Source organism: Rousettus aegyptiacus, unplaced genomic scaffold (genome assembly GCF_014176215.1).
Source record: "Rousettus aegyptiacus isolate mRouAeg1 unplaced genomic scaffold, mRouAeg1.p scaffold_m13_p_5, whole genome shotgun sequence".
In the NCBI taxonomy this organism is placed as follows: Eukaryota; Metazoa; Chordata; class Mammalia; order Chiroptera; family Pteropodidae; genus Rousettus; species Rousettus aegyptiacus.
In genome coordinates this window covers 77667077-77685797 of record NW_023416308.1, presented here as the reverse complement: position 1 = coordinate 77685797, position 18721 = coordinate 77667077, and the positions used below count along the sequence as shown (strand labels likewise).

The 18721-nt window shown below is 36.6% G+C and overlaps 1 protein-coding gene and 1 pseudogene across 2 annotated transcripts in view; one reads left to right on the top strand and one right to left on the bottom strand.

Annotated features, from left to right (window-relative positions):
• The window catches only part of STIM1 (stromal interaction molecule 1), a 173675-nt gene that overhangs the window by 49135 nt on the left and 105819 nt on the right, over positions 1-18721 (bottom strand). For both annotated transcript variants that reach the window (XM_016157946.2, XM_016157947.2), the window contains exon 3: positions 10510-10624. In XM_016157946.2, coding sequence (XP_016013432.1) covers positions 10510-10624 — 115 coding nt within the window. The remainder of the gene's footprint in view (positions 1-10509; positions 10625-18721) is intronic.
• Positions 2531-2911, top strand: LOC118602865 (annotated as a pseudogene).

Sequence of the window (18721 nt, the reverse complement as noted above, 5' to 3'; positions counted from 1 at the left end):
GCCTAGCATTCTAAACTAATGTAGCACAATGTCTGGTATATAGAAAGTACTCATTACTTTTTCATGCAGGCATGTTTGCGTGAATTATGGGAGAGAAACAGTAACTTTGGGGTCTAACACTACAAAGTTAAATAAGGAATGATGAAGAAATTGCAGCATTAAAATATAAAGAAACTCAAGACATAAAAGATCACCAGATTTTTATTTATATGAACATATTGATCTTTTTTTCTAAGCTAAGGTAATTCATTTTGAGATTACAAATGGACATTTAATTTTAATGTATCTGACTAACATCTCATAGAAAAACATAAAAAAATCAATGGGGTTCCTATAATAATTTATCTCATAAACACCACTGAGTTTTCAGTACCTTATTTTGTTGAGTACCAAATGAGACAGTAGTTGTGACCTAAGTTTTCTGCAAATTCTATACAAACTCAAGTGTTACATGCCAAAAGGAAAGCCAATATTTATCTTCTCAAAACAATATATTACTAATAATTACACTAGAATTTATATAGCATCTCTAGTAATATCTTTATTTATCCAGGTTTTATTTAAGACTATTTCTCCCGCCTAGAAATGTGGTGTCCTAGCATGTTTGTTTCATTATTTAAAAAAGAATAAAAAATGGGGAGCCACTGAAAAATGTAAGCAGAGACCCAGTCCAATATTTATTTTAGAAAGATCTCTCTGGAACCAATTATAGGACAGACTGCAATAGAGCTAGACTGGGATAGGAAGATGATTAAGCTGAGATTTCTGCTTCAGACCAAGACGAAGTAACAAGGATGAAATTTACCATCTCTTCTTAAATAACTAAATATATATATTTATATATATATTTGAAACAATGGTTTTCAAGACACTGGATCAGCCTGTGAAGGACAGTGATCTTTGAGCAATGGTAAACAAATGAGGCAAGTCATACAATTGCCCCAGCTTATGACTTTGAGAGAATTTCCAGGCTATAGTACAGAGTGGAACTAAAGTTGAGAAGGAAGGAATGGAAATACACTTTTGTAAGGTTCTTATATGTGAGACAAAGTATAATAATATCTCTTAAGGGTAGATTGTAATAAGTTAAAGATGCATATTTTATCTCCTGAAGCAACCACTAAAATAACAAAACAAAGAGTTAAGCCAACAAAGATAAATAGAATCATATAAAAAATGCTCCTTAATTTAAAAGAAGGCTAAGAAAAGAGGAAAGGGGAAAAATGAAAAACAAAGCAAGATAATGGACTCAAACCTAAACAATGAGCTGAATAAAAATAAAAACAAAATATATCATCTAACATAGTGAAGAACCAATACTAGCTGGATTTAAGAGGTAAGACTGATTTTGGTGGTATGCATTTCCAGAGCAAAAATGATCCCTCAAATTGGAACACATCATTAGGAGACACTAAGTTATTAAAGACTATATCAGACAGTGAAAATAAGCATTTACCACCAGTTGTATTTTCATTTTAGGTATTTTTACTCTAAAATAAATTGGTAAAAACAAACAAACAAACAAAAAACACAATATACCAGAATCTGTGAAATGCTGCTAAAATAGCACTAGGGAAAATTTATAGCACTAAATGTCTATATTCGAAAAAAGAAAGGTCTCAAATCAGTGACCTTAGCCTCTACCTTAATAAACTAGAAAAGTAAGCAGAAGAAAGAAAATAAGATAAAAGTAAAAAACAATGAAATAGAAACAATAGAGAAAATTCTTAAAACCAAACACTGGTTCTCTGGTAAATCAACCAAATTAATAAACATCTAATAAGACTGATCGGTTAAAAATATATATATCAGGAATGAGACATTATAGATTTTAGATATATTAAAATAATAATAATGGAATGTTATGTATACCAGTAAATCTGACAACATGATAAAATGGACAAATTCCTTGAAGACACAAACTACAAAAGCTTTTTGAAGAAGTAAATAACCTGAATAGTCCTATACCTATTAAAAGAACTGACACTATCATTAAAAATCTTCCCACAAAGAAAACTCCAGGCTCATATGGCTTTATTGGTGAATTCTACCAAATATTTAAGGAAAAATCATACCAATTCTACATGAACTCTTCTGAAACTGAAGAATATTTCCCAACTCATTCTATGAGGCCTGCATTATCCTGATACCAAAAACAAACTTTTACAAGTAAAACTACAAACCAATATCCCTTATTAATAAAGAAACAAAAATTTGAAATGAATTTTTAGTAAATAAGAGGACAATGCATCATGACCAAGTAAGGTTTATCCCAAGAATACAAGGTTGGCTTAATATTCAAAAATTAATCAATATAATTCACCGTATTAATAAGTGAAAATAGAAAAACCAGGCAATGGACAGAGAAAACTCACTTGATAAGATCCAGCATCCATTCTGAAAAAAGCTCTCAGCAAACTAGGAAAAGAAAGTAGCTTCTTCGATCTGATAAAGGGTTTTTTAAAAACCCATAAATGCTGGTCATCGTGAGCATGCAAACTGTGAGTTTGTGAGGTTTTTCAGATAAAATATGGTTAAAAGCTTACAAAGTAAATGGAGAAAGGAAAGTGTGTGCTGAAAAGAGAAAAAAGAATGCCCCGAACGAGCTTAGCAGACTTAAAAGTATTTTTAAAGTAGGTCATGATGTTTCAATGAACGATGTTCAAGAGAGATCAACTGTGGTGGTCCCTGAACATTGTGAAGAGAAAACCCAATGTATGGTGAAAAATGAAAACGATAACATAGAAATGAAAACTTATTAAGAGAAACAAAAAGTCTACTGGACCAGCATGGACAGTAGTACCCTATATGGATGAACCAGAGGCAAAGAAAAACGCCGAAGGCAAAGTGAAAGAAAAGAAAGGGAAAAAGCAAAGCCGAAGCAGTAAAGGCAGCAAAGAGTTTGGCCTAGTAGACTCTTAAAAGCTTGAAAAATGCCACATGTGACGGACAGATCTTTGATTAGAATGTATACATTGATTTCAGCTTTCACCATATGAAAATTTTGTTTCCATATTTCAACTTGGCTTTTTCTTCATTTCGAACCTAACATAACTCCTCAAATTGATTTCAAGAACTTGAATAAAGTATTTTCTTTGATGAATGAAAGCTATACTTATATTTTAACTGAATGCTGTCAATTAAATATGCAGTGATTATCAAATATCAAAATTCTATCAAGTACTAAAGTGGTTGTGATTGTTGGTCTTCGTAAAATTATATTATACTGACAAATCTGAGCTAATTCAGATTTAAAGAAAACTACTATAAGTTATGTTAAAATATAATGTGAGTCTTAAAGCAGTACTTGTTTAGAGTTTTGATTTTATATAATTCAGAAGAAATGGTATTTTCTCTAAATTTTGTATATACTGTGAAAGAGGAAAAACACTTTCCCTCTAAGATTAGAAACAAGAGGTCTGCTCTTATCACTTCTCTTTAACACCGTACTAAATATACTACCCAGGGAAATAACGCAAGAAAAAGATTTTTTTAAAAAAAGGCCTCCAGATTAGGGGAAAAAACTTTCTTTACTAGAAGACATGATTGTCTAAGTTGAAAATCTGATGACATCTTACTAATAAGTGAGTTTAGCAAAGTTGTAGAATATAAGACCAATATAAAAAAATTAATTATATTTATATATATAAACAACAATCAGGATTTTTTTACAATACATTTACACGATAAATTTTACATTTTGCATATTTTACCGCAATTTTTAAAAATACTATTTATAACAGCATCAAAACCTATAAAATATTTAGAGATAAATCTGACAGAAGATATGAAAGACCTATATACTAAAATCTACAAAATATTACTGAAAGCTTATCTCTTAAATAAATGGAGAAACATACATTGTTCATGAGTCAGAAACTCCATATTGTTAAGATGTCAGTTCTCTCAAATTGATCTATAGAGTCAATGCAAATCTAATCAAAATCCCAGGAGGCTGTTTTATAGAAACTGACAAGCTGATCCAAATACATATAGCCAAAACAGCTTTGAAAAGAAAAACAAAGTTGGAGGGCTAACACTATTACCTGACTGAAAGAATTATTATGACTATTGTCATCAGTACATTATTGGTATTTACGTAAAGACAGACAAATAGAATAGTAGATCTGTATAGAGAGTACAGAAAAAAATCCACAATTATACACACTGATTTTTGACAAAAGGTTCAAGGCAATGCAGTGGAGAAAGGACAGAATTTTCAGCAAATGGTTGGGACATCCATAAGCACACACACACAAAAAAAACACTAGGATCCACACTTAATACCATATACAAAAATTAATACAAAACAGATAATAGGCCTAAATGTAAGACCTAAAACTATAAAACTTATAGAAGAAAATATAGGAGAAAATGTTTTTGTGACATTGGGTTAGATAAGAATTCCCTATATATGACACTAAAAATATGAACCATAAGAGAACAAATTGATGGATTGAACTTCAGAGAAATTAAAACTTTCTGTTCTTCAAAAGACACAGTTAAATGAAAGATAAGCCATACACTGAGAGAAAAGTCTTTTCAAAGCATATATCCCAAAAGGATTTATATCTAGAATATATTTTTTAAAACTCTCAAAACTCAACAATGAAAAAAACAACCCAATTTAAAAAATAGGCAAAAGATTTGAACAGATAATCCACCAAAGAAGATAAATGAATGGCAATCTAAACATGAAAAGATGTCCAATATCCTTAGTTATTAGATAAATACAAAAGAAATAAAAAAACTACTATGAGATATCACTACACTATTAGAATGGCTAAAATTAAGAATGACCATAACAAGTGTTAACAAGGACATGAAAAAACTGAAAGATTCATATACTGCTGGTGGGAATGTAAAATGATACAACTACTTCAGAAAAAGTTTGACAGTTTCTTAAAAATACAAACCTACCATATAATCTAAGTGTTCCATTCCTAGGTATTTACCTAAGAGAAAAGAAAATACATATCCATACAAAGACTTGTACGTGAATGTTCGCAGCAGCTTTATTTGTAATAGACAAAATCTGGAAACAACTCAAATGTCTATCAACAAGTAAATGAATAAAAATAAATCTTGGTATATCTATTCAGTGTAATACTACTTTGCAATAAAAATAGATGAACCCTTTATATATATGCTGCATGAATGAATCAAAATAATTATGTTGAGTGAAAGAAGCAAGAATTCTTCTTAAGTACATATTACATGATTTCATTTATACAACTCTATAAAAATGGAAACTAACATAGTGGCTGAAATCAGTCTGGGGAGGCACAGAGGAGAGATCACAAAGATCTGTGAGAAATCTTTAAGGGGTGATGAATATATTCACTATCTTGATTGTGGTGATAGTTTCACAGTTGTATATATGTGTTAAAACTTTTTAAATTGTACACTTTAAATATTTACACCTTATTGTATTGTCAATTACAACACAATGAATCTTTCAAAAAGATGAAGTTGAGCTAAGGCAGTATCACAGAGATGCACAAAAACTATATTAAAGAGGTAGAATACTCAGGACTTAATCACAGAAATGGGTGAAAGATGCTCAGTTTCCTTTATTAAATGGGAATACAAGTATGACCTTTTATCCTCAAGTAGCTATTTAATATAAATAGAAAATAACTGTGATAAGTGTTAAATCACTGCATTGATGGTAGTTGTTTTTTATCTGAAAAAAATGTAAGAGCAAAAAGGTAATCGTATCTTTCTGTCCTACCTCACATACACCAAAATGCAACAACAAACTAATGGTTGATGTATTTAACTAAAGTACTTGAAGATTAACTTGGCAAAGTAATCTTTAAAAAGCTAAAGAACAGAATAAACATTCTCATTGGCTTTATGCAAAAGTAAAAAAGGGTTGCCAACTCTTTTATATTGATCTGACTTTTGAAATGGTTTAGACAGAAGTCCAATGCCACCTGGTCCCATTGTGTTATGTCAACAGAGAGAGATTAGATCTACTGGGTTGCCTCTGTAAAAGCATTCTAATTCTACAGTACTGTTCCACTGCTTCCTGTGAAAAATCTTGTCCTACAAAGAATTGCACAAATAGAATTGGAAATCTGCAAGCTTATTTCAGTATTTCCAAAAGCCTACTAGAAAATAAACATTTTCTCAGGGCAAAGTTCAGAGTCACACTAGAATATCAGGTTCTTTTGCTCTTAGCTGGAATCACATTAGTTGGAATCATAATTGATGGTTAAGATTTTTGATCCATAAAAATAAGGAAAGAAATTATTACTTAAGAAATATGCTTTGTTTGGCATATAGCATCCTTTAAAATCTAGTGTCCAGGAAAAGGGAGAAGAAACAGTAATGAAACATTTTGCTTAGAAGAAGGGAAGCCATTCTTTACAGGAGAATCCTCTTACGTCAGTGCCTCGCACCACCTCTCGCAGTAACAAAGAGCACTGTTAATGTTTCCACTGACTCAAATATGTAAACAACAGTTCTAATCCCAAAGATTCTACAAAATCTACCTGACATCCTTTCCTTTCAAGAACTGCCATTCCCCCTACCTCACAGTGTCTTAAGAGAGATTAGAATTTGCAGCAACTCTCCGACTCCCAAATATACTCTCTCACTATCACTCCCCTACATAAGTGTGTGATCCAAACTATGCCATCTGATTCTCCCTCCACAGTACCTGATTCTTGAGCAAAGACACTTAGAGATGAGAAATTAATGAAGCTGAGACATCTAAGAGTAGAAAAGGCCAATGCCTGAGTCCCTGCTGATAGGATCCCTGGAGCTGCCCTTGTTCTTGATCCTTCCTCAGTTATGCTTGTTTAGCTCTTCCTTACTTAATGCTTTTATTCTGTATAATCATTTGGCTGGTCTTTATCTTCACGTCAATTTCCCTGGTGACAGGAATATCTTTGTTATTCATTGTGGGCTCACAGGATCACATTTGAGTTCATGCTAGTAAGATGACTCTGGATGGGTGCTAGTCACCAAAAAGACCAATCAGTGACTAGAGGATCAGGGCTTTGAGCCAGGTGATATCAGCCCAATCTTCAGAGAAGAATAGGGAACTATAGATTGAGTTCCATCATGCAGCCAATGATTCGGTCAATCATGCTTACATAATAGGACCCCAATAAAAACTCTGCACACTGAAGCTCAGTTGAGCTTTCTGGTTAGCAAACATACTAATGAGCGATGGGCCAGTAGGGTAATATGTTCTAATTCCATAGGGAAAGGAAACAGAAGCCCCACATTCAGGACCATCCCAGAACCTCACCTTATCAATCTCTTCTTTTGGCTGCTCCTAATTGTGAGACTTTATAATGAAAAACCCATGATTCTGTAGCCAGTTGGTCAGAGTACAGCTGGCCTGGAAACACCCAAAGCTTGTGGTTAGTTTTGTGTCTGAAGTAAGTGCAGTCTTTCGGGGGACTGTGCCCTTAACTTGTGAAGTAAGCACTAATTCTGGGTGGTTAGTGACATAATCATATTACATTATTTCACTTAATGACTCCTCTGACTCATTTTTCTCATCTGCTAGTAAATGAAGATAAGGAAATATACTAAATATTAAATCATAGTATTTACACTTCATAAGGTTTTTGTGAGAAATACATGAATTATTATATGTAAAGCACTCAGAACAGTGCCTAGCACATACAAAACACTACATAAAACACTACATAAATATTATGGCAGTTACTGATTTGTTTTTATTATTAAAGTCCAGAGCTGGCTAATGTAGAGATTATCAGACTTTTCTGCTAAAATCTAAATCACACAGAGAAAGACTGGGTTCCAACATTAGTCAGAAATCTTAACAACACTAATCACATAGATGGTACTGACGTTAGCCAGTTAACATTCTGAACACAAGTCAACACTGCTGATATCTACATTATCTAGTGAAACTCAGACCAACCAGTTTGAACCAGTGCCAGAATATTATGTGCTTTTCATAGCTCTGGAAATCATCACTCCAGAGAGATTAGGAGACCTGCTCTGAAAAATGAAGCAAATTGTTGGAAAGACTAATATACAAGAAGATTCTCTCTTTTAGTATGTCAAACCACCAGGTATGACACATGGGTAGCAAATCCTAAAATTGTATATAAATATCACTTCTCAATCTAGCTGTGAGCTAGATCACTGTGCATTGTGTGGACCCCAAGAAGAAAGATTTATTTGATGTGAACCCTGAGGAGTTTATCTGCTGACATGGATTCCCCATAGTCAAATGAGGGCCCATATTTTATTAATAATAAGAGCCTAGCAACTACTTGCTGACAGGGGCTTCTCGGGTACTCTGTACGCTGGGAAGAACCTCAGACTGAACTCTTGGCTTCCCATACTTTTGCCCTGCTTGTTTACATGGTCTGAATCAACCACTGCAGGGAAGCCCTGGTTTGTCTTTTTACCAACAGACTAAGATCTGCCTTATCCAATCATAACTGCACAATTTGGGTACCTATTTACATAAAATGACTTAACTGGGAAATTGGGTGGGGAACTTTCACTATAAAAGGTGGCCTCCCCTTTGTCTCAGGAGAACACAATCTAGGTTGCTACCTGAATCTGTGTCTTTGGGATGTAGTTCCTTTCACTAAAATAAATGCTTTTAATTCTTAATTACAGTCTAAAATTAATTTTGGTTTACAATTGAGTTTTTTTTTTTTTCTCATCAGTAATGAAAACCAACTCCTAAAAACACATTCCGTTGTCTTCCATCTTCCTGTCATTTAGAATACACTTAGAAGTGTTCCAAATAGTTGCTAAGGCCAGCCAGAAATAAAGTTCTTACCAGAAAATTGTCTTAGGTTGTTTTCTAGTATTATGATTTAGTCCCTCTGTTTCTGTCCTTTCTTGATCACTTTCCTTCCCCAGCTATTTCTGTGTGAGCTTTCAGAGAAAGCCAGGAATGCTCTCCCTGCCATCTTTCATTCTAAGTCCCTACTTATGAAACCCACTCTTAAAATCCAGGCGCCATGTCTTCACGTTATTATAGAAAAAGAAGTAAACTAAAATTAAATGGTACTAAAAGAAGAATTTTCCTGGCAGTGCTGGTATAATTCCAAAGATCATTTCACTGCTAGACCTCTCATCAGTAGACAGCCCAAGTTGCTCAGGAACCATTAAACAGAAGCCCCCACAAGAAATTCAGCTTCTAAAGATTTCCAGAAAGCTGTCTGTATAGCTAATTATGCTTCTTCTAAACTGATAAAAAACACAGAGTTAACAAGAACTATTAGCCAGCTCATCCTAGAACCAGGATTAGAATCCAAGTCTTTCTGCTTCAAATCTAATGCTTTCCATCTACATTATAGATGATCCCTTCCAGATCTAAATTATATAATCTTAGGTAACAATTTAAACACAAATAGAAATTGTCTCATTCCTACCAAAAATGGTCTCTATCACCAGACCAGTGTTTTCAAATCAGGATAGTATGGAAAGGTGCTGGCCTAGACAGCAGAAGGCTCAAGTCTAAGTCCTGGCTCCACAATGAAAAGTAACTTTAGAAATCTAGGCCTGAGGTTCCTCATCTGCAAAACCAGGGAGTCTGTTGATCACTTTTGTTTAACCCTTCTTAGCATCAAGACCTACCCTAAGAGCAGGGAAGAGATTGCTTCCAACCTTGTTAATATCAAAGGAAGCTCTAGTTAAAAAGAGAGAGGAGGCAAAAGCCCTGTTTTTCCTTTCCCTGTCAAGTCTCATATAACTAGATATGCCCTTTCACTCAGAACTCTGAAGCAAATGCTCCAGAAAAAAAAAATGGTAACCATGGTTTAGCAGTTTTATACATGAAAAAGATCTAATGTTTTTATTTAATAAGTTCAACATGAGTCAGCAGAGTCATGTGACTACTCAAGGCCCCAGTGTCTAATCAGACTGCACTAATAGATGTACAGGTCCAGAATTGAAAAGCTAATAGTCCTGGTCAATTCTGTGTTGATCAAACCACACCTGGGAGGTCTGTGTCCAACACTAGGAGCCATTACCTAAGAAAGAAATTAACAAAAGTGTTCACAGGCAGGAAACCAAGATGAGAAGGAGGCTGAGAAAACATGTTTTCTTCAAAGAACTAGGACTATTTAACCTAGAAAAGAGAAAACTCAGGACAGCAATCACCTTACTTCCATCTAATCTTTAAATCATCTAGAACTCAGCAGAGCTTGGACCAAAAAAGGGGCTGTCTCAAAAGGCCAGCAAGCTCCCTATCTCTAGAGATGAAGCAGCAGAAACTTGGGGAGAGGGGAAAGCTGGTGAGGAGAGAGGTAGGGATGGGATGGAATTCAATTACAATTCTAGTGAAGAACATCCCCATCTCTGGAGCACCTTCCTCCATTCCCAGCACAGTGATTATATTCATTTTTATTCACTGACTGAATTTAGAACCATTTCGATAATTTGCTCTTTACTAAGCATTTTATACTCATGTCCTTTCAAGGCCGAGTTGCTCCCCAACTTCTCTCTTCTCTAAGCCTGCCAGCACCTAGAATTGACAACCAGGCTGCCTATTACCTTCCGAAGACTTCCATGCCTTCCATAGGTCCTCCACACTGATGAGCTTATCCTCACCATGAAAGGTGCTGTGTTTCACCGTCGGGTCATGGTAATTGAGGTCTTCCCTCAGGAACTGCAAGGGAAAAGCACACAAGTCACAAAAGATACCCAGGAGCCAGTGACTAAGATCTCCACGTGGGTCACTTAGCTATCCACAGGACACCCATCCACCCAATGCACAAGTATATCACATCACTCATGTATCCTTCCATGCACCTATGTCCTGGTTGCCAACAAGACAGCTTTTTCTGCTTTGTTATGTTTCACTTGAATGAATAAATAAATAAATATGAGTAAGAAATTCCTTCCTCATTTTTTAATTATGGAAAGATAATAAATGATAGTTAACCAGAATTCAATAAGCTAGAAGAAAGGAAAGGAAAAATTAATAATTTTTGAGCACTTATTTATACACTAAACAATATTCCAAGAACTTCTACAACATTTTCTCATCTAATACTCACAACCAATGAATTGTCACACAAATGTTACAAATGAGAACAGTAATATTCTCAAAAGATAAAGCAATTGGCCCTAAATCACATTAGGTTTATTTAGAAAGGTTAAATTATTTGCCGCGATGGTTTTAATATATGTCCACAATTCTTTGACAATCCCCCCCACAAAAGGTAAATTCCCCTCCTCTTGAATATCGTCTGATGTTAGTGACTCATCTTCCAACAGAATGCAGCAGCAGTGATGTCGACTTCCAAAGGTAGGTTAGAAAAGGCAATATGGAGTCCACCTCGCTCTCTCCCCTTTATGACATATGGCTTGGAAGTCCTGAGCTACCTTATAAGAAGCCTGGCTACCCTGAAGTCACCAGTGCTGGGGAGATCGTGTGAAAAGACTACATAGAGATGGAAAGAGATGTCTGAGCAGTCCCAGCTGTGAGACTTCCAGCCCAGGAGTCAGACATGTGAGTGAATGAAACTTCAGGTGATTCTAGTCCCCAGCTTTTGAGTCACTTCACCTGATGAGCTGTCCCTGTTGAGCCATGCCCAGATTGCAGATAAATGCCAAAATAAATGTTGTTGTTATAGGCCACTAAGTTTTGCGGAAGTTTATTATACAGCGCTGGATAACTGAAATGCTTGCTCAAGTTTGCAGCTGATAAGTGATAGAGGTAGTATTCCAACCCAAGATGCCTGACCGTGTAATCTAAATTTTTCCCCTGCACTACATATTCTGTCCTTTAATTATCTGGATTTCTTTCATAATATACTCTTACAAGAAAGAAGAAAAACAAAAGAAATCAAAGCTTTTAGAAATTTAACTGGTAATTAACTTCACAGATATTCAATCAGCCTGATTCTTAACCTCATTAGTACTCCTAGGATTGAACCCTGATCATTGGCTGCTTTCCACAGAGCTTCAAACATCAAAGAAATATGTAATTCTACTCTCACCAGAGCACATTTTAGTAGGATTTTCAGGAAATGTCCTCCTATCTATCTTTCCTTATTTCAGAGTCCAGGAAAAAAGGTCTAATCCAGAGTAATGTCAGTAAATGTTGTTGACAAAATGAATAAATGATTGACATTATGGTCCCAGATTCCCTAGACCCATAATCAAGGAGTAATTGCCTCCCTGGGTTTGCAGACATTAAGACATCTGGACTTAATGATCCAGGAGAGAAGTTTGAAGAGAGTCCACACTAGAACATTCTCAACCTAGTCAGAGCATAGGCTGCTGAGCACAAGGAACTTGGCAATGACCACAACTATAACGTAGCACTGTCCAATACAACTTTCTGTAATGATGGACACATTCGACATCTGTCCTGCCAAACAGCTGCCACTAGGTACATACGGCTATTGAGCACTCATAATGTGGCTTGTGTGACTAAAGAATAACATTTAAAAAAAATTAATTTAGATTTAAATGGCCACATGTGGCTAATGGCTACATATTTGAATGCAGCTCTAATACATTCTACTACCTGGAGTATAGGTACGGTCTAGCTACACTCCCACGAAGGCTAGAATGGTGTACTGAAGTCAAGACCTCTGATTAGATGAGGCTGTAAAAGTGGTGCTCGCATAAAAATGTTTAACAGCTCTTTTCACCCTCTGGCCACAACTAAATTCAAGACCCTCTGATATGATTCTCCCGTCCCCCAGTCTCTCATTTGAAATTAAGAGAATCTACTTTTTAACAAGGATTAAGTAAGTGACAAAGAGCCCAAAGCGAGGAGATTTTTGTTAACTCTTAGAAAGTAAACTACGTATTTTTATTTTTTTATTTTTCAATAGTCAGTCTTTTAGGCCAACTAACATTCAATTTATTACATGTTGTAAGTGGTGGATCGTGACATTTTCTTTCCAAGTTGCCAGCCAGTTATCCCAACCCCATTAATTAAATTATCTGTCTTTCATTCCTTCTTGGAAAACATGATTTAATAATAAATTAAGTCCTTACATGTAATGGGGTATATTTCTAGGGTCTCTATTCTTTTGCACTAAACCATATTTTTATGTTTGTGCTAGTACTTGACAATTTTATTATACTCTGTATTTTATACTTTAAAAAGTTTATTTCTAATGTTTGGACCCCCTCTTCCCATGGCTCTTCTAACTCAGAATATTTCTTCTGAATTTCAGCTGCTTATTTTTCAGAATGAATATAAAACAATTTTATTAGTTTTATTGAGAGTCTGCTTGTTCTCACTGGGGCTCCAAGTGATGAGATCACTAGTCCTCACACACCAGGCAGGGTTAGGATTTCCATCTTCTCTATTGGCTCAGATCAATAAACCTTTCCTTACTCCAAACTCTGAAGTTTTAAGTTTTGGCTTTTCAAAGCTTTGGGTACACAGACTTTGAACCAGTAATGCTAACATCCTGTCTGGGTAAAAGAGAAAATAATTTCTTTAAAGCAGGAAAAAAGAATAGGAAATGCCAAGAGTAGCATATTAGTGGTTTGTCCTTTTAATTACGGAAGTTCTCATTAAGTTCTCATTAAGAATGTGACTTTTAAGCAAATACCTGAAGAAAGGCAAGAGAATAACTGAAAGAAGAGTATCCCAAGAATGGAGGTGGTAAATGCAAAGACCCAGAAGCAAGAAGACTTGGTTTGTTCAAAGAATAGCTAGGACGCCTGTGTGGCCCGAAGAGAAATGAGAATAGGTGGTGAATAGGAGGAGAGGAACTCTTAGGAGGGGAACTCAGGGAAGCAACAGGTGTCCCGATCACAAAGGGCCCTGTAGGCTAATATAAAGAATTTGACTTTTACTGTTAGATGCAAGTTGGAGGAATTTGAATAGAGGTGCAACATGATCACATTTACATTTTTAAAAGGATTTCTCTGAATGTTGTGTGGAGAAGCAGACTATAGAAAGGCAAGGGCAGATGCAGGAAAACCAGTCAGGTGGCTATTGCAATAATCTAGGTATGAGCTAATGGTGGTTTGAAACAAGGAAGTACTGTGGGAATAATGAGGAGTTGTGAGGTTTGGGATATATTTTAAAGAGATCAAATCTGTAATCCTTATAATTTCTTAGTTTTGATTCATCAGGTTCTCTAAGGTATACCCTACTTTGGTCTTCCTAGGCTCCAACCCAGACCCTCTTAATCTAAAAGTAGGAAGCACATATCCTGTATGCAGGCCTTAGGAGCAGAAACGCCAAAATCTCCAAGGAAGGGTATTTTCTGCCATTACCAACTAACTCTGGGATACATGTGAGACATATCAGCTGCTTATAGGGAACCAACAAGAAGTAGACTGCTTTTAATTGCCAGGCCTGAACTCTGAGGTATATGGAGAGCAGAGAGGCTCATGTGAAGAAAATAAACAAAGAATCTGCATAGAGGTTCACATATAAGCTCTGCTGGTGCCTCAAAACAAGCAATGGAGTGTAGAGCCAGAAAACAAGGGCAGCAAGAAGATGGTGCCAAATGCAGAATGTGGGCTGACAGAAACTACATGAAGGAAGGGCCTGAGGCTGAGTGGAACCTCTTTAGAGAACAAAAAAAAGTAAAGCTGCAACAGTCAAGCCTTAAAAGTAAGAAAAGTGATGTATTATAAACATAAAGAGTTCAGAACCTATAGAAACAGGCTTCCTACTTCCTGTGTGACTTTTGAGCAAGCCGATATGGGTCATCACTTGTAAAATTCTTAATCTTTTAGCAAGAAATGAAATGGGATATCTCTTGCAGAGTTCTTAATCTTTTTTAGTAAACCTAGTTTTCTCCTCTCCTTTCTTTAGGAAAAAGGCCCTCTCCCTCAAATCCCGGTAATTGCCCTGAAACTGGTGACTCAGATCTTCTGGTTGTTGATAAGGAACTGAGGCAGTACTTCAGCAGGAAACCCAAGACTTCACCCGAACTAAGGCAGAAAGAGGAAAAGCTCCATAGAACCCCAAAAGGCAGGGACGATGATCCTTCTCAGCAGAAAACAGATACAGGAGGAGGCCTCCCGACCCTCAACATCCATACTAATAATAAGGGGGCTCATGGCTCTTAGAAAGGAGACAGGAAAGTTAGGGGGGTTTGGGTCTGCCTGCAAAGATACTGAGCTCATCCTATCATAGCAGGGGTCCACCCTAATCTGCCCACAATTAAGCAAGCCAGAAGGCATTTTTAGGCTTAGAGTAACTCATAGAAAGAAACAAGTGAGCAGAGAATTAGGTACCAGTTTAAGCCAGTCACTTGCACCTGTGCAATGAAGACCCCAGTTACCTTCAACTCACCTGAGGATTATTATACCATCATTATAATATGATGCATATACCCAGTTCATTAATATCATTATAACAGACTGAATTCTGGGAACAAACATGCACAGAAAGCAAATGATGATGAATCACTGAGTCCTATCAATCTTAGTTGTCAATCAAAAAAGCCCACCCCTCTAAGAAATGTAAGTGTCCAGAGCAAATAGGGATAAAAACCCCAAAGGCTTTGTTTCCAGGCCTTTTGAGCCATACTTCTCTTGCCCAGGTCCGCTTCCATGTCTAGAAGTGTACTTTCCCTTCTAATAAAGCTTTTCCTTTCTGCTATATTTCGGTGTCTTGCTCAATTCTTTGTCCGAGACGTCAATAACCTGGACAATAATGCTCCAAGAGAAAAGTCTCACTCTCCGGTAACAAAGCTACTTAGCCTCTCTGACCCTATTTTCTCCTCAAAATAAGAGCTAATTATCCCTCTCATTTGAGTGTGATGAGGGTTAACTGAGACCTGTTTGCAGAAGTCATAAACTGCCTTCGTACATGTCTTTTAATGGCCAGTAGAGCATTTTATAAATGGAGCTATATTTAAAAACCAAAAACTTTACCAAAAAAAAGTCCAGCTTTTCAAGCTATCTAAAAACAACAACAACAACAATCAACAGATCTAGGAGCACTGAGCTCCAGTGACAACTTTAGAATTTCACACTGAGCCTAAAGTGCAACAATGTGATTAGAAGGGAGTATGGTGGCAAAGGGAGTTGTCCTGAAATTGTGTTTGCACAGCAAACACATTGTTTTTATGTAGACTGTTTAATACGAATTAATTTTAAAATGCAACATTTTTATGAACATGATTTTATTCACATTTTACTTAAAATTAAGAAAAAATCCATTGTCCATATTAAAGAGTATTTTATGTATGTTGCACTTTGGGGCAGCTTGGAGGCAAGGGAGCTGGTGTTGCGGGAAATGAGGACCTCAAGAACCCATCACCTGGTACCACTCCTCCTGGGCTCATGTACCTGGCAACAATCGCCAGAGCTGAGCAGCAGCTGCCCCCTTCTGAAGAAGCATGTATGTGTTTCCTAGTTGGCCACAGCTTCCTCCCCTCAACTCACAGATACATGCATGTGCACTTATACTCAGTTATGATACCCCTGGCCCCTCAGAGGCACCGAGCTTATGACTCCTCATGTACACACAAGCAATTTGTAAGTTTTAAAGTACAACTTGAATGTTAGTTGTAATTATCATTGGAAGGAGGGTGAGATAAGGATATGAAAGAAAAAAGTTTCTTGATCAAAAGTGACTCTTTTGTGTTTTCACAGTCCCTGTGTATATACCCTTATCAGTCTCATTATGTGTCTACCTCCCCTAAAAAAAAAAACATACACCCTCTGATAGAGGGTCCCAGTTACCCAGCCATATACATGTCATACAAGAATGTAGTGTTGAACCAAAACTCTGATGTTCAATATACTTGAGGTAGGCATTACCACCATATTACTCTGAACACTGTTCCACATCCAGCTAATAGCTAAACTCTGATTTAAGACCAAGTGTAAAAGCAACAAAAAGAACAAAAGAAAGAAAGAGAAAAAAAAACAAAGAGGCAACTTTTGGCTCTACAGGGTTTACTATTTCAGACTTAGAACAAGCAGGTCTTCTCTCAGGGAGGTCTAAGAAGGCTCCTTAAAAGTTATGCCTTACCATGGGGAATGCAGCATTGGCTAGAGCTACAGCTTAATAGCTCTCTGAACTGCCAAGCTACCAGCTGTCACTAGGTATATTTAGCTCTATGAGCTCAGAAAAGTGATCTTCCTGGCTGTGGCACAAAGCATGCAACCCCATCCCAAGTGTTAAGCAGTAGTGAGGGGTGTGAGTGAGAGCAGAGAGGAGGGGAGACATCTCTCTAGAACTCACTGATGGAAAGCCAGAAAAGGAGCAGCACATCTTTGGGTGCAGGGATTTGGGCAGTTCTCTTGGGTTCTTCCTTGGAAACAATTACTCCTCCCTCCCCTTTCCAGCCTTGTTCCCCACTGCTCACCTTCCACGTCTCCCACACCAAACCACACCACCTCTAGTCCCACTTCCTCGACACGCACAGACTTATGCCCCATATCTGAGAAGCTTCCCAACTCTTGTTCACCTCTTGAACATCTAGCAAGGACCCACATTTTAACTACGACAGCTATGAATGACCTTTATAGAGAAGGACATAGATGTCTTAGAGTGAAGTATCTGTCTTCAGTGAGATTAGAAGCGATTGCTCAAGGGCAGGGAGAGGACAGTCATTTCACACTCACCTTGGTACATCTAGTCTCACTTCTGTTAGTCCATCATCAGGATGACCTTTGTAAAGTACAAATCTAATTATACCAACATACCTACCTAAAATCTCATGGCTCCCTATTACCAACAGGATAAAGTCTAAGCTTCTTATTCTTGCATTCAAGGCCTTTTACAATCTTGCTTATAAACTAAGTTCACAGTCGGCTTTCTGGCCATTCTCCCTTCCTATCAGATACCTATACTCCAGACCCCAGGGGTCAGGAAACAATGGCCATGGATCAAACCCAGCTTGTTGCTTGTTTTTGTAATAACAAGTTTTATTGGAACATAACAACACTCATTTATGTACTGTCTATAGCTGCTTTCATACTATAAATAAGGAGCTGAGTTGTTATGACAGGCTTTATAGCCAACAAAGCCTAAACTATTAACTACCTGGCCCATTATAGAAAAAGTTTGCCAAAGTTTGCTCTAGACACATCAAGCTACTTCATACTTCTAAACCTTTATATACAGAGTGCTCCATTTAAAATGTTTTCTCCCTCTCTTTATCTGCTAAAGAAAAAGTCGCTGCCTCTGTGAAGTTTTCCAGACCTCTCCAGGCAAGTAAGCTGCACTATCCTATTTGTTCTCTGATGGGGTATACATCTATGACAATACTTATCCTATTATACTAGAAGTACTATTTAACTACCCCTCTTACTCTCCCTAAGCAACTCAAATACAAATATAGAAACTGTATTTTATTTCTCATTTATCTTTTTATCCAGCACCTTGCAATTTCTCTGAAACACCCAAATGAATAATTAATTTGGCTCCATAAGCACACCTCCAAGGGCCTGGCACAGAGTAGGATAAGTGGTGATTAAATAACTGAATGAATGTCCCTCACTTGAGTTTGGCCTACAACACCCAACAGAGTGCTTAGCTTATAACAACTAGTCAGTGCATATTCTGTTACTATACAGAAGAAAAAGGTCTCAAGATTGTCAGGCAATCTAAAACGAAGATATTTGGTAAGAGGCCAGAGGTTACACTGGATCAGGTTCAGTATAGCATGATGGTTTACAGTTTGATTCTAGGACTAGGCTGCCTGAGTTTGAATTTTGGTTCTACCACTTACTTTCAGTGTATCATGAACATTAATTTGTAAAATGAAGATAATGATATGAAGTAAAAACTTCATAATGCCCTCATGTCAAGGGTTAT